General features: G+C 45.6%; 1 protein-coding gene across 3 annotated transcripts in view; it reads right to left on the minus strand.

Annotated features, from left to right (window-relative positions):
- Positions 1 to 206: 206 nt before the first annotated feature.
- LOC133356092 (neuropilin-2-like) overlaps positions 207 to 23,288 on the minus strand; it is a 29,439-nt gene continuing 6,357 nt past the window's right edge. Inside the window, exons 3-18 of one of the 3 annotated variants that reach the window (XM_061573516.1) lie at positions 22,693 to 22,874; positions 22,043 to 22,285; positions 21,496 to 21,651; positions 20,592 to 20,761; positions 19,695 to 19,850; positions 16,020 to 16,164; positions 13,883 to 14,058; positions 10,860 to 11,069; positions 9,855 to 9,999; positions 9,062 to 9,151; positions 8,492 to 8,530; positions 7,775 to 8,002; positions 6,984 to 7,276; positions 4,865 to 4,961; positions 4,528 to 4,566; positions 207 to 3,231 (exon numbers count right to left, since the gene is read on the minus strand). In XM_061573516.1, the coding sequence (XP_061429500.1) occupies positions 2,930 to 3,231; positions 4,528 to 4,566; positions 4,865 to 4,961; positions 6,984 to 7,276; positions 7,775 to 8,002; positions 8,492 to 8,530; positions 9,062 to 9,151; positions 9,855 to 9,999; positions 10,860 to 11,069; positions 13,883 to 14,058; positions 16,020 to 16,164; positions 19,695 to 19,850; positions 20,592 to 20,761; positions 21,496 to 21,651; positions 22,043 to 22,285; positions 22,693 to 22,874 (2,671 nt within the window). In that variant the 3' untranslated portion in view covers positions 207 to 2,929. The other 2 variants (XM_061573517.1, XM_061573518.1) reach the window with 2 other exon arrangements.

Below are 23,288 nucleotides of genomic sequence, written 5' to 3' on the forward strand. Positions count from 1 at the left end.
TAAATTATAAGAGTATTGTTTTTTGTTTGCATTTTGACTGCAAGTATTGTGGTTAATGTAAACATGATTCCTTGCAAAAGGTGTCAGTTTTGTTGCCAGAAAAAAGGGGAAAACCCCTATTAGTATAAGAACCCATTCTTGCGTAAAACTGCGCCCTCATGTGTTCCTGCTTCTAAGGACAGACTCAACAAAATATGTCACCGAATCTGTTTATTAAAACATCATTGTACCGCTGTTAACTTCATCAATAAACATACTGTAATTCAGTGTGGGAAACGAGAGGGATGCAAAATGGTATTTCTTAAGGCAAACATATCACACTCATGGCAAGGACTTGTTAAAGCATTAAAGAGCAGTTATTTTGCATTACATTAGAGACTAATTTAAAATATGCATACAATATGACAGAAACTTGGCCAACCACACAAACACATCTGTGTACAGTTACACTTTTGTATAGTGTCAGGGCTGGAAATGGGGAGAAAATTATTCGAACTCATCAAAGGTGAGCAGAGCAATGCAAAAATGTTATACCCGCGTTTGAGAGGACCCTCCAGATACAGTTCTATATTACAGGGCTTATACAGACTTTCAATGAGGCCATTACCCATAAAGAACCAATACAGAACCCTCATTAATCTGATAAAGAACCCTCGTATCTACAATTCTTACTTTTAGCATGTTTTGTGTTACGTTGTTTAATGGCCATTGCTAATGCACTCTGTAATTTACAATTGGTCATCTGTTGACATACATTTTTATCGCAACTCTCCATGTGTTTGGCCTCAATTCTAAACTATAACATTGCTGCACAACTTTGTTCAATTGTATTAGCGGTTTTTCACTAAATCTTTACACCTCTTAATACTATGTTATACATCAACCTGGTTATTCTATCTCATAACTTACACATTACATTATACATAACTAATTTAAGATTACTTATGGCATTGCACAGTTTCTAAAACTTACAATATGTACACAAAAACTTTATACAAATTACGATATTTATACTATCCTATGTATTGTTGTATAGCTGTTTATCTTTCTTGACGGGCTGCAGCTTAGAAGCGCCGCCTACTCCACATGGCCAAGTGGCCTTTAGTCCCGGGCACTGATTGGCTTGGAGCCATTCTAGATTTGAAGTTTTCGTGACTGCAAGGATCCATACTCTTTGGTTCTTTCGGTAAAGTCACATAGGTAAAATATATATTCTAAATAACATTTATTTTTTACCTACGTGACTTTACCGAAAGAACCAAAGAGTATGGCTTGGAGCCATGGGTGGGAAACTCACATGGCTGGTGCTGTGTATGACATCACAGTCAGAAGTGAGTGACGTCGGCACGCCGTGCCCCACATCACGTGCTACAGGTAATAAAGATTCCTTGCGGAATGCAGTGTGGTTCAAAATTTCACTCACACCTTGGCGTTCCAGCCCATTTCAACCTCTGTATAGTATACCTACTTTATGTAAATATGTGGTAGCAAATTCATATTTCATTTTCTTGGCAATCTATCATGAGCTTGTAATCAATTACAAATATGAATTTAGCATCTACATTGAGAAAAATCACATCTTGTGACCATGGTAGTGGATCACAAAGCTGGACTCCTTTCGGGGGGGGGTCATATTTCCCGATTATAGGAGATGTCTGGCAACCTGCAAATAATACATCATTGTTAAAGTTTCATTATGTTTACACATAACTGACGTGCAAAATATCACATAACTAGTGCTTACTAGTTATGTGATATACAAAATCACTACATTTACTGTCCAGTTTAATCAGTCACCATGAAGCAGAGGTGGAAGGCCGATTCTTAAAGCCATGAAACAGGCCGCATTTCACAGACTTGAAACATTTTTTGGCCAAATAAATGCAAACTAAAAATGAAAACGAAAATTAGCGCAAGGGAGCCCTAGCTAAGCATGTGGATGCACAGCGTTGATCAATGGTACACTGAACTGTTAGGACTAATTTTTGTGGTTAGTTTGTTGTCCTTCCCTCGCACATCCGTTTAGCACGGTTGTCTATGTACGGCGTGAAAGTAGTTCAACATACATACTGATGCGCTACGGCTGTATTGACTGCATCACATTGGTCGGGGTGAGCATCGTACACTTCCTCCTCTGAATCAGCACAATTAGTGCACAAATGCCATTTCATCTTTTAATTATATTGCCTTCAAATTCTGGCTATCCCGAGTCCAGATTTGTGAGGTTTTACTCTCAAATTTATATTTTACAAGGTAATGCGTGAATGACGACAGTTATATCGTGCAACAGGATCCTTCATACATCGTCAAAATGACCTAATATGCTGCTTCTATAAAACTTTATTTTGACAAATTACACAGAAATTATAAATAACAATGGATTACATGCCAATTTTCACTTTAAATATATACAGTTGCATTCGCAAAGTTCACGTATGCAAACAAAAAGCATGGCACGTAAAAATGTACAGAGAAAAATATTTGTGGTCATTCACGACTTTCATGCACATAGGGCCACGTGTCATTGCTTGCGACGACGCGGCAGTTACCACTGTGTCAGCCTCTGTCTTCGTGGCCCAGTATCTACGATGTCTGATTTGGAGATGGAAATTCGCTCTTTCACCGCTGACACAATCTGTTTCCAGTTGCACAGGTTAACAGTTTGGATTCCCTAGATGCCAAAATATGACAGTCTGTCAAGACATTGTCTTTTTTAATTGCATATGGCAGAAGCATAATCACACTTGACAAGATGACTAGATTCGGTCAACAAGCATCGAGTTGGCCTTTGCTACATAACAGTAAAACTTCGTACTTTGCAAGTTTCTTGCCAAATCTTCTTTAATAATATGAATCAGGTTTGGCTTTAGATTCGAGTTCCAATTGAAAATGTAAAGAGAGGACCTCTGAAGCTGATGTATCGAATGCATCACGCCTCAGAAGACAACTTGTGCTGTCCGTTAGACTTGTCTTCAAACTTGGCTCCATTGCACAGCTCAAAGGCGTATGCATCGAGGGTGGCGGCGGGCGCCCCTCTGTAGCCCCTCGCCCCGACCGCGCCGATGGAGGCCGCCCTGCGTGCCGGGGCGCACCACAGCAGCAGGCCGATGCACACGGCGCCCAGGAGCACGCCCATCGTGCTGACGACGATCACCGAGATCAGGATGGGATCCAAGGCTCGGTTCAGGCTGAGTTCTGGGAGTACCGTTCCCTCAGTTTGCATCTGGTCACCTGAAAACGACCGCAGCAATGGCTTAGCCCCTCGCAGGGCACAAATAATGAGCAAACCTGTTCAGGTGGCAGTGGTGGATTGCAGTCCCCTGCCTCGTGATCCATGGTTAACGTGTATTAAAGGACTCCACAACAATTCCCACTTTTGTTAGCTCAGTGGTAGAGCGAGCAGTTCGCAATCGGAAGTTTGCAAGTTCAAATCCTAGGGGTTGACTTGGCCTGTCATCCCTCTGGGTTTATAAAATGAGTATCACTTTGTGGGCAAGTGAACAGTGATTGTCCTATGGAGACTCGCCCCCACCATAGGAATAGGAACTTCGACCACGGTTTGTATGAGCAGGGACAGTCTTTTTACTCAATTCGTTAATTCATGAAACAATTATATTTTCAAACATCTTAGGCCAACTAGATATGCAGGTCTTATGTTATTGTGATTGTCTTCATAAATGGTCATGGGCAGAAGACACAAATCCATTATAATGTATTATTCCAGGATCTCAGCTCTCTACACGTGCGCAGACAAAGCTGCATGAAGTAGCGTTGCATCCTCGCAAGGGTCCTCACATCCATGCCGCTCGTATCCCAACACGTCTATCTGGAGAAAACTTTCCTTACCTGGTGTGGTTTTGAGGTGATATGCATTCATGTTACTGTTTATTAGGACTAAGGAGCCATTGAAAATATAAAATATATAAAAATGTGCACGTGTAATATACTTTCATCTGAAAAACGCCATTGTAAAATAATCGGCTGCAGCAAGTTAACCTTGCAAATGAATTTCGTTCGAACAGTTTTTTTGTGTTTAGTTTGTTGTCCTTCCCCCACACCTCTGATTAGCAAGGCTGGCTGCGTCAAGTGCGAAAGAAGTTCAACATGCATACATACAACATTACTATGTCACATGCTGAACATTGGGGACTGGAGCTGTCTGGTTTGTCAAAAGAGGCAGGCATTGGTCTTGTTCCTGTGGAACAAACCTTCGGATCTGGCAGCGGGTAGAAAGTGCCAAAGAGGTATTGTGATATCAACAGCTTTGGCAATTATGACATTTAAATCTTTTTAATGGTCATGTACAGCTCCAAAAGCCCGTGGTGTATGGAGGAGTGGCTGAACACACGTTACATACACAATTAAGTCTCCTGAGCTCTTAACCTATGCTTTCCTATGTTTTTCACCAATGGCTGTAATGTGAATGTCCCTCCATGTGGTTCTGTATGTAATCACTTTTCTTGGGAATGTCTTCTCCAAAATTACCACGAAGATCAATTCAAATCAACATCTAACCCCGAATGTTACCTGAAGTAGTGTCAGTCTCCACGATGGATGTGTGTGGCTCTGCAACACAGACACGAATGACAGTGAAACATGCCTTACACATTTGACACATTGTCGTTGAGAATGGAAAATGTAGCAATGCTGGATTTAACCAAATTCCAAATAGATTTAAAAAATTACCATAATTATATTTACGAACCTAACCACTTTGTCCAGATATCTCTGTTAATTAAAATAGGACAGACCATATATCATTATTTTATTCAACTAATTTCAAACAAATGCCTAATTTTTGCAATGTGTGCAAGTATGAATGAATGTGGTCATGGATGCTTGTGGTGTAACAAAGGAGTTTTACTTTGGCAGTCCTCAATCGGTATCTCGAACGCGATTCGGATGTCGTCCACCGCCACGCTGCCCGACGGATGCTCCCCCACCTCCCCCTCCAGAATCACCTGGCACACGCAACGTGACATTCACTGCATGTCATCAACGAACAATCAGTGTTGTGGAGATTATAAAAGAAACAAATAAATAAATAGATAAATAAATAAACAGACAAAAACGCCTACTTCCCATTTCCATCCCTCCGCATACAGTGATGTGTTGGGATGTGTGTGATGTATTTGTGATATGTGGTGATGCACACCAATGTGCAGGTGATGTGAGGTGAGGTGTAATATGCGGTTATGTAGGGATGTGTGCCGCTGGGATCTGGGTAATATTACCAATATTATTCGTCCTATTAATATTAATGTAGTGCATTTTGTTATTCATCATCGGTTGACTTTTAAACTCTTGATGTAGACAATATAAGTTACGAGTGGTCCAAACCACCCCCAAGGTCTCTCGTAATTTTATAATGCTTCATCATAACAATGCCAAGTCTCAGCTTATGTAATTTCTAAAATATCGTGTCTGGCATTCTATACTCGGGCCCAGGCATGCAGCTGTAAGTAGCACACAACGTTTTTGTTATCAACACAGTTGCTGAACACAGCCTTAACAACAGCCGCCAGTAAGTGGCTGTAACGTCACAATGGCGCTTGTTCTAGGCTGGGTGCCACGGTGGCGAGATGTTAACGACCTTACCCGGTATACAGTGTTGTGTATGTACCCCCTTTTTATTTTTTAAAATATTATTTTTATCAAAATTTCATAACCCAACACATACAACAACAGGAGGTTGTTTTATGTTGAACTTCTTCGGCAGTGTATGTAGACAACCAAGCTAATCCAAGGGGTGGTGGAAGGGTTCTATCCTGACCCTGATGCCTGTCTATTCGGAGTTTGCATGTTCTCCCCGTGGTTGCGTGGATTTTTTTTCTGGATCCTCTGATTTTCCCCTCCACATTTAGAAATATGCATTTAGAGTATTTGGCTGAAATAAATTTCCACATGATAAGCCACTTCGTTGAGCTAGCATTTGTGGCCATATTGCTTCTGAAAAAGAGCTATATACCTCAGTGAGCCTTACCTGGTAAAATAAAACGTTTAGTTTAGTTTTTAGGTGCACTTTGAGGGCATGTGAAGCATCAAAGGTTCACTGGCAGCAGGTCATGGGCCAAACTCAAGTGCTAAAAGTTGACTGAGATGACTGGCAGATGCACAAACTGTGCTCCCCACTGTGCCAGCTTGCTGAATTTAAGCCGCCTGGCACTCAGCTCCTTGTTGTGAGCATCGCCCCTCCGCCCTCCATTTTTGTTGAAGGGTGAGTGCCTCCAACTGCCTAGTAGCTACTTCACAAGCCTTCTCTACCGAGGCTGATTTCGACACTGCTGGTACCTTTGGCAAGTTCACTCAACTCCATATCCTCCTGTACCACATCAGTCCATTTCTTATTTAGACAGCGTCATGCACGTTAGCCCCCTATATCCAGCCAAACAAAAGCTGCTTGGGCACACAGTGGATGAGCATGCGGGCTACATAACCCAGCCAACGCAGTCTCGTCTACTGGAACTCACTGATGGGAATGTGTCCAGATATTCCAGAAAGATCTGGAACTACATGCACAGAGATATACAAAAACAGACTTGCGGCAAGTGCTGTGAGCAAGCGCCTATGAAGACCGGCATGGCACACGAGGGGGTGGGTCACCAGCACCACGCCCAGCCGCCTTTGTCTCCCTAGTGGCAATGTTTACACACTAGGTACCCACACATACACTGACATATATACAGACACATACAGCTACACACATAGATACATAAACTAAGACACACAGGCCCCAAAGGCCCAGTACATCAAGCAGCCAAATAACACAATCAAAGTTGTAATACATAAATAGTCAACACGTTTCTTGAATGAAGCAAGAGGTTATAAGAGCTTAGGAAGAGAGACAGTAGGAGGGGTGGTTGATGGTGTACCAAGTCCTACAGCATGCAGCCATGCTGTCTGCTCCCTTAGCCAGATTAGTAACGACCGTTCCATGGCAGGTCAGATGACACTGCTTTTGTTGTGAAGAGATTGTTGAGAACCTGGTAAGGGCCGTAGTTGACTGGCAAGACGGCATGTGCCAATCTCCATTCCCGCCCCTGGACACCGGTCAGGCTCCACACCAGCTGCTCCCGCATGCCCATGGGAGTCTGCGTGCGCGTCAGCACTCGCAGCGAGTCCACTCCGGCGCTGGCGGCCAGCGTGTCTCCGTGCAGGCGGTAGCGGAAGGCGAGGCAGCGAGGCTGCGCGTGAGAGGGCAGCGGCACACTGAGCAGGCGTGCTCGCTCACCCGCAGCCCTTCCCAGGGTGTTGATCCACACGCATCCATCTCTATCTGCAGGAGACACGAGGCATGCATTATGAAAACAATGCTGTTTAGAAGGTTTAATCGTATTTTTATGCTCATTCAAAAAACCTTGACACAAATGAATAGTTTGTGTTGTGTATTATATAGTTTTGCATCAAACAGATAGGGTCCTTGCCTATGAACATTTGGTCGTTCACTAGTATGAAGTACGACTGCCTGCTGATGATACAATGAATGTTGAATCCAGTCCAGAGTTAACTTGTATTCAACCAATGCTGCTGGGAAAAAAATCACTCCTAAAAGGCCATGTGGTTGATGGGATTTGTACTTTGATCTTTTATAGATATGACAAGAAGACATAGTGTCTGCTAACTACGTGACTTTACCGAAAGAACCAAAGCTTAGGATTATTTTGTGTCATTGTTGGTGGCTCTGTGCTCTGCTCCTGGCACTAGCCAACCACTCCAAGTGTGAGTGTGTATACATCTCTCTCCTACATCTGTTTTAAAGCAGAATAACATTTACTGTCATGGTGGATGTCCTCTTCCTCCTCCTCCCCCTCGACTTCTGCATCTCCAAGCAGCCAGTGAAGGTCAGCCTGGTCATCTTGAATCCAGCTGCACATCCCTCCATCCGCGCCCAGATGAAACTCGCAGTTGAATCCGGGGACCCCTGAGCCAGGTCCCCACCCTTCCAGGATGACCCCATCACCATCCTCCCTGTCGTCTTGACTCCTTGCTGGGATGTGGAACTCTGCAATATCCAACGCCAAGTAGATACACCGAAGAGTTACACCGAGTAGATTTTACATGTAGATACACCGCAATGATACATCGAACAGATACACTGAGCAGATACACATAACAGATCCATGGAAAAGATACACCGAATTCACTCACCAAGTAGCTCCACCGATTATATAAACCGGCCAGGTGATTCGGCAGTAGGGAGCAGCATGCAATCAGAAGGTTGCGTGTTCAACTCCTGGTTCGAGGATGATTCAGCCCATTATCCCTCTGGGGTTCATAAGATAAATACCACTTTTTGGGGAGTCAATAGTGGAATGTAGAATTGCCACCACCGGCTCAGGGTAGTAAACAGGAGATGAGAACCGCCTCAATGCTCATTTAGCGGAAATCACTTTGACCTTTGACTTTAGTTGTCACACTTGGTCAGTTAGAAATAAATAATGCTACTCATTAATGACAAGTAAAACAGCATTACTCACAGGGGCCATCTCACCTGTATAATTTGAAATTGTCTCCACAGCATCAAACGTACCTAAAGAAACACATTTGTTCATTACGCATGCACTGTGTGTCACAGGAGCTGCAATGCTACACACAGCACAAAGACAAGTGTAGGGATGACATTGCCCAATGAGTTCGCCGCTTGTTGCAGAGTTTCTTGGCTTGATTCCAGCAGGCTACCCTGGTTATGATAGTGGGCTTTTAAAATTATAGAATACTCTGCACCGTTCACTTCACAGTGGACGTCAAAAATCCCACGACATAATTCGAAGAACAGTCGGTATCACAGTGTGGCAGCATCATGATTGAGATTTTTCCAAGTTTGAAAAGTTACTCGCAAATTACTGAATGGGATAACCACAAAGCTACTATTTTCCCCAACTGCGAAAACTTGGCAGGGCCCTTCTGAAAAAAGATCCTGGAGATTCAGTGAGGCATTCCTGGAAAAACAAGTGAAATAAACAATAAATTTGCCAAGCTCACTTTCTAATAGTGGTGTCGATGCCGTGTTGTGCGGTCCAGTGACACTCGGCACTAACCGGTGCCGCCCTCCTCTCCCTACCTGGGTCGTTGTCAAGGCTGTAGGGAGGCTCCAGTCCAGGAGGGCCATCTATCTTTGGCTGACCTGGGTCCACCTCATCCTCACCATTGTCTGACAGGGTTAGTCACAACACAGATGAATACATATTCCAGGACACGCAACCACACGTGAAAGTGACTCTCATTTTATGCGCCAAACCAATACCAAAACCCCATTCAATCTCTTTTTAATATTTTTTTCTCATGGCCACAACCTGCTTGAAGTTTCTCTCCCTAAACATATGTTTGAAACTGCGTTACATATCTGTTGCTGGTCAAGGAATGTCAGTTTGTTTTTTGTGTAAAATGTCTGTTTATCAGCAGCATATCCTAAAATACTCTGAAAAAAATAAGTGTTTACCCACCTACACGGCTGTCGTCACCATTCCAAGTACTCACCAAAAATATCTGCCACTTAAAGAAGTGGCAAAGACAAAGATCCCCGCCACGAGCTTATCAGGCTGTTGAGGCAAGTGCTGTTAGCGAGCTTCTATGAAGGCCAACACATCCCACAAGAGGGTGGTGTGGCCAACACCATGCCCAGATGCCTTTGTCTCCAAAGCAGTGACGTTTATTCACCACTCCAGGTACTCATTTAAGGCTGAGTCGACCTAGGATCAGTTCTGATATTTGTCCCTGATGTTGGCCGTGAGCCGGAATCGCACCTGGGTCACCGGAAGTTTGCAGTGCGGCACACTTAACCACCGTGCAAAGTCACTCCCCACACACTCGCGCGTGCGCACAAACACGTAGGGATGTGCGGCCCAACGTCTCACCAAGAGGCCGGCAGCCCAGCAGCTCGAGACGCAAGCCGATGCCGTGCGGGGACCACCGCTCCGGGTGCACACGCACCAGCCGCGCCTCCACGGGCTCGAACTTGCGCATCTCCGGCAGATCGACATTGCTGCTACCATTAAAAATCTGCGAATGCACACACACACACAGGACATGCGCACACAATACTCGAGCATAAATATACAAGCCAGCATTCTTATGAGTACAAGATAAGCATTTGTGTCATCGTACAGAATATAAGAAACTAAACATATAAGTAGACATACTCTTTGGTTCTTTCGGTAAAGTCACGTAGTTAGAAATAAAATAAAACAAATTACGACGTTTCGATCGCAACACAAGCGGTCGTTGCTTGTGCTGCGATCCAAACGTCGATATTTGTTTTATTTTCTACCTACGTGACTTTACCGAAAGAACCAGAGTATGGATTCCTGCAGTCACGAAAGCTTCAAATCAAGATATAAGCAGACAAATATGCCTCTTTTCAATGTCCATTCCTCCACATCTAATAAATAAATAAATAATACTCTGCCCATCAGCCACCAGGCCTTCTGGGAGTGATGTTTTTCAGTCAAGTTGATTTTATACAAGCAACTTTTATTTGTTCATGTGGGGACAGATATGTACAGGATATGTAGACTGCTGATATATGTTGTGACTAATATGCTCTACAATGAACACTGATTATTATAAATTGCGTTGAAACAAGACCCATATCTAACAGAGAGAGTCCTTGTCTATAAACGTCTGGCAGTTCACCAGCATTGGTTTAAGTAAGCCTGACTCAACTCATGAGTTACTGTCAAAACTTGTCCAGAGTGTGCCTATATCAAACCAATGCTGCTGAAACATTTACTCCCAGAAGGCTGTGTAGCAGATGGGATGTCGAAAAGAAAAACACGTATTTGTTTATGTGGAGGAACAGATCTGGAAAGGAGGCACAGTTCGGCAAATTGATATTCAAATTAGCAGCTTAGGGTTCTCACTTTAGGCTGCGAAGACTCGTCATCTGTGACCATGTGCCAGGTGTCTCCGTCTTCGCTGAATCCCATGCGGAATTTCTTCACAAACAGGGGGCCCTCCGGCTTGTCCTGAGCGCCCTGACTGGCATCATCATTCCCACTCCGATTCACCAGATCCCCACGCACTCCCTGAAGAATCACCCCTCGCACTGTAAACAGGCTGCCCAAGTCCACCTGAAAAACACAGCAATATCACAGCAAAACAGATTTTCCAGATAATAATGGAATAAAGTATCATTCATTCAAGTTCCATTTGAACACGCTTCAGGATTTGTAACGTGTCACAAGTTTTTTGCACAGAGCCCTACGTGGGAAAACAGGGAAGTGCGAAGATAGCCAGAATCAGCGACAACAATTGCCTAAGCTCTGTGATCCTACTTTGTGACGTTTAGCCAATTCCTTTAACAATTGTTAATAGATGTGGGAGGAAACGGAGTACCCAGAGAAAGCCCATGTGTGCGGGGGGGTAACACTCAAAACCCGTAATGAAGGAATATATATTCTTAGGTTTTTATCGGTAAAGTCACGTAGGTAAAAAAATTTCATTAATAAAAGTAAAATAAAATAAAAATAAAATAAAAATCACGACGTTTCGGAGGCAACACAATCTTCCGTCTTCAGGTGGAACCGTCACAGCCCAACAGCTGTATCAAGTAATTGAGAGATTACAAGAGATACCACTCCGTATATATAATGGTTGAGGGGGGGGGGGAAGGGCCAGGAATGGCCCACTTTTTATTATTATGGTAAGGTGCGGCTTGAGACTATGAATAGACTGCATAACAAAAGACTGAGCCTTTATTATGGAGAGGTTCGGTTTGTGACTATGCCTAGCCTACATAACAAAAGTGTGAAAAAAGAAAGCTAAACCTGGTAGAAAGCTAAACCTGGTAAAACAAAACTGGCTGTCTATCAGTAACCTGTAATAGTTTTCTGTCAAATAAGATGGTCCAAATAAGTGTAGTTAAATCTTTTTTGCATGGTTAATCACATCTTTCCAATGATTACTCAGTTTGTAACCATCATCACGGTTGAAATGATGTCTGTGTTTGTATATTTGTATGGCTTCGTGTACAAACCTTTGATGGTAGCCAGGAGGTTTGCAGAACACCTTGGTCTCGGAAAAGACAATTTCATGAGAGCCCACAGAGTTGTAGCAATGATCGGCAACGGCCGAAGAATCAGTTCTGCCGTGTTTCAGATCTGACTTGTGCTCGCGGACACAATCAGAAACATGACGTTTCGTTTCTCCAATGTAGCAATCACCACAACTGCAACTCAGTTTGTAGACTCCAGGATACTGTAAGTCAGGAACGACATCCTTCACAGATGGAATCAGATCACGGATTTTATGCACTGTACTGAATCGGACTTGGATCTTATGTTTGTTTAGAATTTTGGAGATCTTTTGGTCACACCTGCTATGTATGGTAACGTGATAGTTTTGGTCGGAGTTTCATGTGGCTGTTTCTGTATGGTGGGAGAAACAGCTTGGCGGATGGTGCGGTCAGAGTATCCGTTCATCCTGAGGGCCCGATGTACATGTCTTAATTCACCGGCCAGGTGGTGTTGGTCAGAAATGCCATGAGCTCTGTGGTATAGCGTTTTGATGAGAGAATTCTTTTGAGATGGGTGGTGGTGGGAATCCGGTTTCAATTAGGAATCTGTACAGTGCATAAAATCCGTGATCTGATTCCATCTGTGAAGGATGTCGTTCCTGACTTACAGTATCCTGGAGTCTACAAACTGAGTTGCAGTTGTGGTGATTGCTACATTGGAGAAACGAAACGTCATGTTTCTGATCGTGTCCGCGAGCACAAGTCAGATCTGAAACACGGCAGAACTGATTCTTCGGCCGTTGCCGATCATTGCTACAACTCTGTGGGCTCTCATGAAATTGTCTTTTCCGAGACCAAGGTGCTCTGCAAACCTCCTGGCTACCATCAAAGGTTTGTACACAAAGCCATACAAATATACAAACACAGACATAATTTCAACCGTGATGATGGTTACAAACTGAGTAATCATTGGAAAGATGTGATTAACCATGCAAAAAAGATTTAACTACACTTATTTGGACCATCTTATTTGACAGAAAACTATTACAGGTTACTGATAGACAGCCAGTTTTGTTTTACCAGGTTTAGCTTTCTACCAGGTTTAGCTTTCTTTTTTCACACTTTTGTTATGTAGGCTAGGCGTAGTCACAAACCGAACCTCTCCATAATAAAGGCTCAGTCTTTTGTTATGCAGTCTATTCATAGTCTCAAGCCGCACCTTACCATAATAATAAAAAGTGGGCCATTCCTGCCCCCCCCCCCCTCAACCATTATATATACGGAGTGGTATCTCTTGTAATCTTTCATTTACTTGATACAGCTGTCGGGCTGTGACGGTTCCACCTGAAGACGGAAGCTTGTGTTGCCTCCGAAACGTCGTGATTTTAATTTTATTTTTATTTGATTTTACTTTTATTAGTTTTAATTTTTTACCTACGTGACTTTACCGAAAAAACCTAAGAATATGAATCCTTGCAGTCACGAAAGCTTCAAATCTAGAACAGAAGGAATACATATATAAATTAATAAATTTGATCCACCAACTCTCGCCTCCACATTATTGGATTACAGGCATGCAGCATAGCCACCAAAGCTCTTTCTCTCACTATATATTACTGTGAGATTCAGAACATTATTCAAGAGCAGTCACAACAACATAAGTGTAGTAATATTGTTATGACTATTCTTTTTTACCCAGGAAAGCCTCACCAAACCTCAAGTGTTTGCAATAGGGGGTGGCGATTAACTGTGTTTCCCTATATGGTGAATTCCATTATTAATACACCTGCAGTATTAATCAAGGCAGCCTGCCAGATTTGAATAGCTGCAAAAGACAGCGAACATGCCACCCCTGGCTGTCACATTCAGTGGCGTCTCCCTGCGTCACGCGCACGCGTGCGGTGTGTGTTCAAGTGCTCAAAGCGTTACCTGCAGCCACTCGTCAAATGAGAATAGCCCAGCCATGTGCGGAGCCCAGCCTCGTTGGGGGGCCAACAGGCGAGCGGCGTGGGCTCCCCACGGGGGGCTCCACTGTGACGAGGCCGAGAGAGCGTTGTCCGGCACGTGGCCCTGCCCCACGCCCAGCGTCTCTAAGCAGGGGAAGTCTGCTCCGTTGTGGCGTTGTGGAGACACAAACAGCAGAGGGCGACATCAATTAACTTTTGCATCACAGCCGATCTCCATTTACACGTGTAATAAGAGTCGTGGTGCTGGACAATGGGCACAGGTGCCAAAGTTATGTACGTAGAACTTCTTTCAAATCTCAACGGCTACAGTTTAGGCAAGAAGAAAAGGCTGTCCTCCACAAGAAATTAATTGAAATCTCACTACGTGACTATACACCTCTCGAAAATGTCAGTTAATTTCGTTAGCCAGAAATATATATTGATTTTAAAATGTATTTTAATATCCACATTGACAGACTAATGCACAACACCAACTATGGACTTGGTGCATACAGAAATGGGATCTGCACGTCGATGATGGTCCGCAGCACTGGCGGAGCCAGTGGGGGGGGCGGGTAGGGGTGGGGTGGCACGTGCCCCCCCAATGATCTGATCGAAATCCCTCATTTCGATCAGATCATTGGGATTTATTAGTAATAAATTGGCATTTTACGACCCCCACTGCCACTGTGTAGCATATTATTACGTGCCAGGGACTCTATGCGATGATAGGACAATAATCTGAGTCCATAATTGGCAATAAGTAACGGCAAAACAGTTTTAAGCGACTCACAAAATTGTGCGCAGTTGCGTATACAGCACACGACTTCCCTGAAGGCATTCACCTTCAGCGAGCGCGATGCCGATCACACACGGTTCGAATTCGACCCTCGATCGATGCGCCATTGCCGCACACGCGTCGAATAAAAAGCGAGAGACAAGTCCTTGCTTACTAACAACTCCTTACTTACTAACAACTCCTTACTTACTAACAACTCCTTACTAACAACTCCTCTATAATTTTTCATTGCTGGGGGGGTTTCCCCCCTACCTGAAAATCCTGGCGCCGCCATTGATCTGCAGAAAAGTTGGTTGTCTAGATGTTGTTCCCTGCCCTCAACTATGCCGACGCTGTCTATTTCACTGCCTCTCAGACTCACTTTAAATGGAAACTGTCTCCAACTCTCCTTGCAGATCTATGTGACAACGCAACTAGAGTGCACCAGTGCCTCATGCAGGAGAACTCGACGCGGCTCTCCCCCCCCCCCCCCCCCCCACAGTAGAAGACGATTGGCTCACTGGATTCCCTGTCCACGTGCGTACACTATTAGATGCCTCCTCTTAATTCACTCCACAACTGTCGATTTACTGCAACAATATCCATTCCAAAATCATAACAATTCAACTGTCCCTGGAGTAAACACTCAAACAGCTTCTTCTAATGCTAAACGAATTCCCATATCTGTATTTCCCATAATATGCAAAATTCCTCTTGATATGCAAATTATTTTGTCAAGGCGCTCTTCCCGCTCCAACCCAGCTTAAATATACGCTCCAAGCCTGGGGTGTTTCATTCAGACGCTGTCTTCCCGACAGACCTGTTCTTCACCTGAGGACGGCTGCTTGCGTTGTGGCCGAAACGTCGTGAGAATAATTTTATTATGTTTTATTTGTATCATTTTATTATTTCCCTTCTACGTGACTTTACCGAAAGAACCAAGAAGAGGAGCTTCATTGGTACAAGCAACCGCTGGACCGGTTTCAACATGAAATACTTCATCAGCAGTGAAGCTTTCTTAAATGAATGCTGCTGAATTGCCAGATGTTTATAGGCACTCCCAGAAGGCAGAGTGGCTGATGGGATGTCAAAAAAATACCTATTTTTTAATACATGGAGACAAACACAAGGATGTGTATTGTCCACTTTTGCAGTTACTTTACACGAAGCCATGTAACATCACATTTGGCACAAGTGATTTAACACAGTCGCCGAGCTGCTGAATCCCAGAACCAATGCTGGGTACAGTTCACAGAGGCCATAGCTTCAATCTGAAGAGCAGTATCTTGGGGTCCGTATCAGTGGGTTCTGGCCACGTTTGGCCGTGTTGACGGTGGCTCACCTGCCAGGCTGCAGCCGTACAGTTCGAACCTCAGGGCGATGCCTCCCTCCCAGGTTTGTGGACGAATTCTAACGAAGCGGGTCAGCACAGGCTCTGCCAGTCGGTTCTCCACCACAGACGTAGCATCCACATTCCCAGCAAACGCCTGTGCCACCACCAGCACCACACGTCCGCATGTCACTCACTCATACATAAAGATAGTCTGTGGAGCAATTTGTAAACACACTCTCTGGTTCTTTCGGTAAAGTCACGTAGATAGAAAAGAGAATAAAAGAAACACGACGTTTCGGTCGCAACACAAGCATCCGTCATCAGGTGAGAAAATTATCTGCTGTTGTGGCTTTATATAGGTACGGGAGGGGGGAGAGTTTTGTCGAGTCGTGGCTGCAGGAGTTCACCGGCAGAAGGGGGAGGGTTTGTGGCGTGCAGGGACGGGTGGGGCTGGAGAAAATAGCATGTCAATGAGCTTGAATTAGTAACCGAAAACCAAGACGACACAACAGCAGATCATTTTCTCACCTGATGACGGACGCTTGTGTTGCGACCGAAGCGTCGTGTTTCATTTATATATGTTTCTATCTACGTGACTTTATCGAAAGAACCAGAGTACGGATGCCTGCAGTCACGAAAGCTTCAAATCAAGACTGAATTTGTAAACAGTTCAAACTCGTGTTACACTCGCAGGTGCATATTTGATTTGTGTGCTATGAAGTTGGGCTATTTCCCAAAATGTCGCCCATGATATATTTTTTCTCTTTTTAGCCCACAGTGTTGTTGTTGACGAAATTGTTGAGTCGTTGCTATTTGTGCACCACTGCCAACTAAGCGACAGCGTCGCAACAACATCTTAACAGGGTGACCATCACATCGTGGAGGGTCTTTTAACGTGCAGCAAGGGAGAATGAAAAAAACATTAAACCGTTTTCTTCCTTCAAGAAACATGGCAATGTGATTACCACGAAAGATACAAATTCTAAGTTTGCTTTGTTGCGTGTATCATTCACTTGGTTTCAAATTATAAAAATGTCTCCTCTTACAAAATTAATTTGAATTCCTCTCTCAAATTCACTGGATCCTAAATTAATTTATTTGAAACACAAACATCAATCAAGTATATTTTGATATATGTCGATATTGGTTCTGGGGAAGGGGGTGCACCAGTAGGGAGTTCCACAACAAGGGGCCACAATGCAGTAAACGGCCAATCACCCTAAGAACACAATTGAGATCAATGCATGTGTAGTGACTGACTCAGAGACACTAGGAGTAGGAGGCACTCTATATATGTTAACAGCCTTCACAGTTCACATGTATGGTGTCGTAATTGTATAGTAAATATATAGCAGTGTGATACACATTAGGGTGGGTAGAATAATACATAGTGTTATATTAAAATGGATAAGGCAGCAACTGCAGCAGCAGCAACTGCAGCAGCAGCAGTAACTGCAGCAGCAGCAACTGCAGCAGCAGCTGCAGCAGCAGCTGCAACTGCAGCTCCCTTTGATGCTGTTAATCCTGCATAATGCACATGCATATGTAGTACTAATCACATTCTTGCATTTTCCATAAATATGCAAAATTCCTCTTGATATGCAAATTCCTTTGTCAAGGCGCCCAGCTTATATATATGCTCCAAGCTCGTGTGCTGTTTCATTCAGACTCTGTCGCCTCGACGGACCTGGTTTTCACCTGAGGACGGCTGCTTGCGTTGTGGCCGAAACGTCGTGAGAATAATTTTATTATGTTTTATTTTTATTATATTATTACTTCCCTTCTACGTGACTTTACCGAAAGAACCAAGAAAATGAGTTCACAAGAGGTAACTACAGCTCCCAGTCAGGACAGCTGGCAGACTGCCTGACTGACGACGCCGAGATGGTTGAAGACGTTGATGGCGACAAAGACTCCAGCAGCACAACGGGATCCCACTCCAGGCAACAGCCCATTTTATCCTCCCAGCGTAGCCTTGCTCCGCCTCGGCCACACCCCCCCTTCTGGAACCTACTAGGGGGTTCCCGAGCTTCCCTCACGTGCCCTCTCTGTAACTTTTCCCCTACATCCCTCTCTCTGGTTTATCACGTGACCTGCTGATAGACAGGGCTACTGCAACTGCAGATCCCCTTCTCTGCCAGTAACCAGCGCTATGCTACGTAGTGACCAATTCCATGTCACGACACATGTGTAGTGACTGTACTTGTCACTGTATGGTGCCGGGCTTGCGAAGTCACGGCCGGTAACGTTGTGATTACGGGCAGCCCAGGTTACGGGCTGCAGTACCAGCTCTAGCGGTGGTTGGGTGAGCGCTGGTGAGCGCGGAGGCACCGCGAGCAGCGTGCGGTGCCGGCTTCCAGTAAGGGAGCGAGAGGGAGCGTCAGCCAGCCAGGGTTACACTCGGGCATGACACTCTGGCAGACCTGTTGTCACGTGACCGGACGATACTGGAGGGGGGCCACTGGTGGACGGGGGCCGAGGGGTGGTCACGTGGTTCCGAAGGGCTCTCGGGAACATTCGAGAAGGAGCTCGAGAAGCCTGGAAGGTGGGCGGGGCTAGGGGCGGAGCCAGCCCCGGCCCGGGAGCATATAACGAGAGCTCCGTGATGAGCTCGGGGTTCTTCGTATGTCGGTGTTCGAAGATCTACGTCGGGGAGAAGAAGCCTTTAGCCACGCGGTCCGGGACCCAGCTTGTGGTCCGGGCCGGGATAGCGAAGCGTGTCTAGTTCTGCCGTAGCGTGGCTAGATGGGCATTCGAGACCCGAGCGTAGGTTGTGTTATGTTACGTACTGTTACGTGAATAAATAGTGTTGCTCCCAAGATAACGTCTGCGACTCAGTTGGACTCACTACACATGCATAAAAGGCACAATTGGTCGATCTTAAGGATTCTGCCAGGGAATAAGATTGAACCAATTCCTGAATATAAAGTGGAGTAGGCCCTCACAAGGTCTTACAACCACTCAACTAAAGACACAGGGAAGCCAATGTAACGATGCAAGAACAGAAGATGAGATGGGTTCTCGCAGCCACGGGGTGCGAGTGATCACCCTGGATGCTACCAAGGACCACACTCCGCACCCAAAGCAACGAGGCAGTGCAGGTGTCAATCCGTGAAAATACAAATGCGTGTACCAGCCACTCTGCGTCAGAGGATGGCAGAACAGAACGGAGTTGAGCAATTTTTATAAGGTGGACTAAGAGGTCTTCACGACCTCGTTTGCACGCTAAACTAATTCATTCAAAAGACAGATTTTTTAAAAGGTAGATATATATATTTCTCATGTTAAAATTTTGTTTTTGAAGAATGTATTTTCTATAAATAAATGTGTTGTTCAAGGAACCAGTAACCTTGGTAGCAGCAATAGAAGGGTGATGAGACAACTCGCTGCTGGTAAGCAGTTGACTAGAGTGACTCAGTGAGATCTGGATTATCAACGACCCTGAATGCTTCATGCTGAATCACATCTGGTGCCATGCGGTGTGCCATGCGGTGTGCTTTGGGGGTGTGCCGTGGAGTCTTATGTATGGAGTGTTGCCTAATGTGCCGCAGGGTGTTCCATGCGGTGTGCCTTGTGGTGTGCCGTGGGGGTGTGCCGTGGGGTGTTACGTGTGGAGTGTTGTCTGGTGTGCCCGCAGGGTGTGCCGTGCAGTGATGTGACGCGGGGTGGCGTGCCGCTGCGTACCTTCACGGCTCTGCTCCCTCTGAGCACTGTCCAGTCAGCTCCCAAACTGCTGACCTCCAGTCGAAAGGAGCTGACAAAGTAGCCAATCTGTGATTCATGCGACACGGCCCCCTGTGTAGCCACGCCACTCAACAGCTTCAATGACCCCAGATCCACCTGTAACGACAGTGCAAGGTTAAATGTCAGTGCAGTAAACTCTCCGTTCAGCGGGCGACTTGGGAGTAGGGATTTTTGCGTTACAAATGTCTAGAGCAAACAACATCACAGTTTCACTTTTTCACTAAGAAATCAAGGGAGCAGCCACAGCAATGGTGAGCACACGTGGATTTCAATCCAGGGGTTGCCAACTCGATCTCAAGGGAGCAAGTTTCTCAAATCCCCCCTCTGCCATCTCTTCCAAGACGTTTGGTCAGCATAGAAGAGTAGACCAAACACTCTCTAGAGCTCGATCGAGTGGAGGCCCTTCCAGCAGCGTTGGCATGAGTGAGCAATTGCAGGGCTACACCTTTACTTTTTAACTGTGGAACAAGGACAATTGTTTCATGCAGTGACTAAGGCTACCGTGCCAGTTGTACATTCACATTTGCCACGCTCAGGCTTCAACAATTGCCCAAGCTCTGTGGTTATAGACTGAGATGTTTGGCCGTCTCCATTAATGAATGTTCCTGGAGAAAACCAACATGTTCGAGGGGGGTAATATTCAATCTTCGTAAAGACAGAAAGGAGTCCGCATGCTTTACTGCCGTGAACTGGAAAGCAGGAGATGGCAACCCCGACACCCTTGGGTTGGGAGTTTCAATAATGTGTGTGATTCACCACCCCTCGTTGAAGCAGACGTCGCATTCGAGCGCGCGTAGATGAGCCCCGGCAGAACCCGCATTGCGCACCCCCACGCACCTGTATCCACTCCCGCGGATCATCTCTGCTGGGCGTCCACCCATTGATGGGGTTGTGCAGGCGAGCCTGCCAAGGCTGCCACATTCTGCTGCTGTGCGTCGAGGAGGCTACGATGCGGTCGACCTCCACCTTGCCCGACTCCATGCCCAGCGGCTGGTTACACTGCACGGCTGAACAGAGCGGACAGGGACGCCCTCATCAGCTGCGCGATCGGCAGGGCAGCGAACGTGTAAATGCCGGGTGGCTCAGCGCTAGAGCGAGCAGCTCACAATTGGAATGTTGAAGGGTCAAACCCTGGTTGGGGTTGACTCAGCCCATGGTCCCTCAAGTGTGGGTAAAATCAGTACCACTTTGTGGGGAAGTCAAAAGTGGTTGCCCTCAAGAGAGATTCATCACTTCCATAGGTATGTGGAATTTCCACCACTAGCTCAGGGCTGTAAACGGGAGATGAGCACTGCCTCAGTGCTCACTTATTTGAGCAGGAAATCACTGACATGGACTTATGCAATTCTCATAGCCAGGAGATGTATACCAACACAGAGCAATTCTGGATGAGAAGTGCAAGCTCGGTGACATTTTCTGATGTTGTTGATGTCATCAGCATGGACTGTGCAAATTATTACAAAGCAGTTGAGGGTCACCAGCAAATTCAGCTTGCTTGAAAGAACGATGAGGTTATGCACTCCCAGAAGGCTGTGTAAAAATACTTTAATATTAATGTGGAGGAACAGATGTGTAAAGGGAGAATATTGTCTGCATATTTATATTGCTACTTATATTATCCACAACGATGCTAAAGATAATTTGAGAATTGTATTGTTCCAATGGCAGCAACAGTCAATAATAAAGCTGAAACGAACGAGCATTGAAACGCAACATACTGCTCCACACTTGTGACACTCACACTCGATGATACGCCGCGGGATGACCCGGTATGTCGCCCAAAACCCGTCAAGTGCGATCCCTCCGTCGGTGTAGAAGGAGAGAGACAGGATTCCCGAGAAGGCCCGCACTTCGCCAGGAGACATTGCTCCACAGAACCGGCCCAGCAGGGGGCCCCCTACACACAGCCACGCACACGAGGAGATCACCCACCCTCAGCCAGTACTGCACATGACAAGCATTCACTCAAGTGAAGAGTGAGTTGGCACTGTTCAACATGAGAACAGGAGTCAAAATTATTTTGGGTAAATAAGTATTAAGGCAGTGCTCATCTCCTGTGTACTGCCCTGAGCCATTGGCAGACATTCCGCATTCATATGGCTGGGACAAGTCCATCCATAGAACCACTGTAGACTTCCCCACAGAGAGGATCTCATCTGAGACAAATGCTATGCCACCGCTCCCCACACACATAGACAAAGATCCATCTGTAGCTTTGACAGACTTGTTGGGGCACGTGCAGTTAGCAAGCACCAAAAACAAAGACATGCACGCAGACAGACACCCACCACGTGGGGGCCCATCCCAGATCTCCAGGCGATCGTAGCGACACTCCGTGGCATCCACTGGTATCCCAGCCGTGCCAGGCTGGTCTCCCTCCAGCAGGAATGTGTGGAACTTCAGAACGATCTCAGAGCGAGGCACGGAGGCCTTGATGATGTAGGTGCACTCCAGATTGTGCTTGTAGGGCTCAGGGAAGCCCGGAGACTGCAACGAGCCATTAGGAGCTGTGAACGTGTGCGAGCATTCATCTGCGAAAAAGGAAAGACAACGGGCAAACGGATGTGACTGTTTTTTTTAACACAGTTGCTGAGCAAATTCCCAATGTCAAGTGGCCAGCAGCAAACAGCACTGTCGAAGTTACCAGTGAGCTGAAACAACAATTCGCGCAATAAATGTTGGTATACCTGTCAATTAGATTGTTTTGGCTGTGCCAGGTGATGGAGGGTCTTAACAATACAAATTTAGTCAGATCAATGTCACCTAACCCATGAATTAATTATGGATCAAGATTTAAAAGACATTTCTTGAACTGTGCAAAGTTTATTAGAAGAGCTTTTGGGAAAAGAGACGATAGGAAGAAATTCCCAAATCGAGCAGGTATTAAAACTGTCCGTGGTGTCTGCGTGTGGGCATGCGGGCTTGTGCCGTGCCCCACCTGTCGCCTGTATCTCGAATCTCAGTGAGAAGCCAGCGCCCTGGGTGGAGTAATCCGACTGGAAGTGGATGTGGAGCACCGGGCCCGAGGAGGCGAGCGCCGAGGGGGGGATGTTCCCGCAGAACTTGCCCAGAACTTCTGCGTTGGGGTCTCGCCCGTCCCGGACCTCCACGTAGTCAAACCTAGAGGGCAACGTGCGATGCCAGGGCTTTGTGGATGGAAAGGCCGTGGAGCTGGGATTTCAGTTCACGCAGACAACTCAAACACGGGTAGGCCGAGTGCCAGTTCGGCGTGGATCGGCGTAAAAAATTGAGTTAATCAGCAGTGTCGACAGCAGTTTATCCTGCAGATGCTCGCAGTAACATCAACGGCAATCATTTTCTCACATCGTCTTTGAGTATTTCACCTGAATAATCCCGGGGATGGAACCTCTCATTTACAAGGGTGTCCAGGGTGTCGATTGAAACACGCACAGCATATGTGGAATGGCGTGTACACAAACATTTTAAATCTATTACTTTTGTAGCAAGTATTTACACATTCAATATCACGTCCCGTCAAACATGTAAATAATCATGAATAACACTATGTAACAC

This window comes from Lethenteron reissneri, chromosome 7 (assembly GCF_015708825.2).
Source record: "Lethenteron reissneri isolate LAM-NWPU_2019-01 chromosome 7, ASM1570882v1, whole genome shotgun sequence".
Lineage (NCBI taxonomy): Eukaryota > Metazoa > Chordata > Hyperoartia > Petromyzontiformes > Petromyzontidae > Lethenteron > Lethenteron reissneri.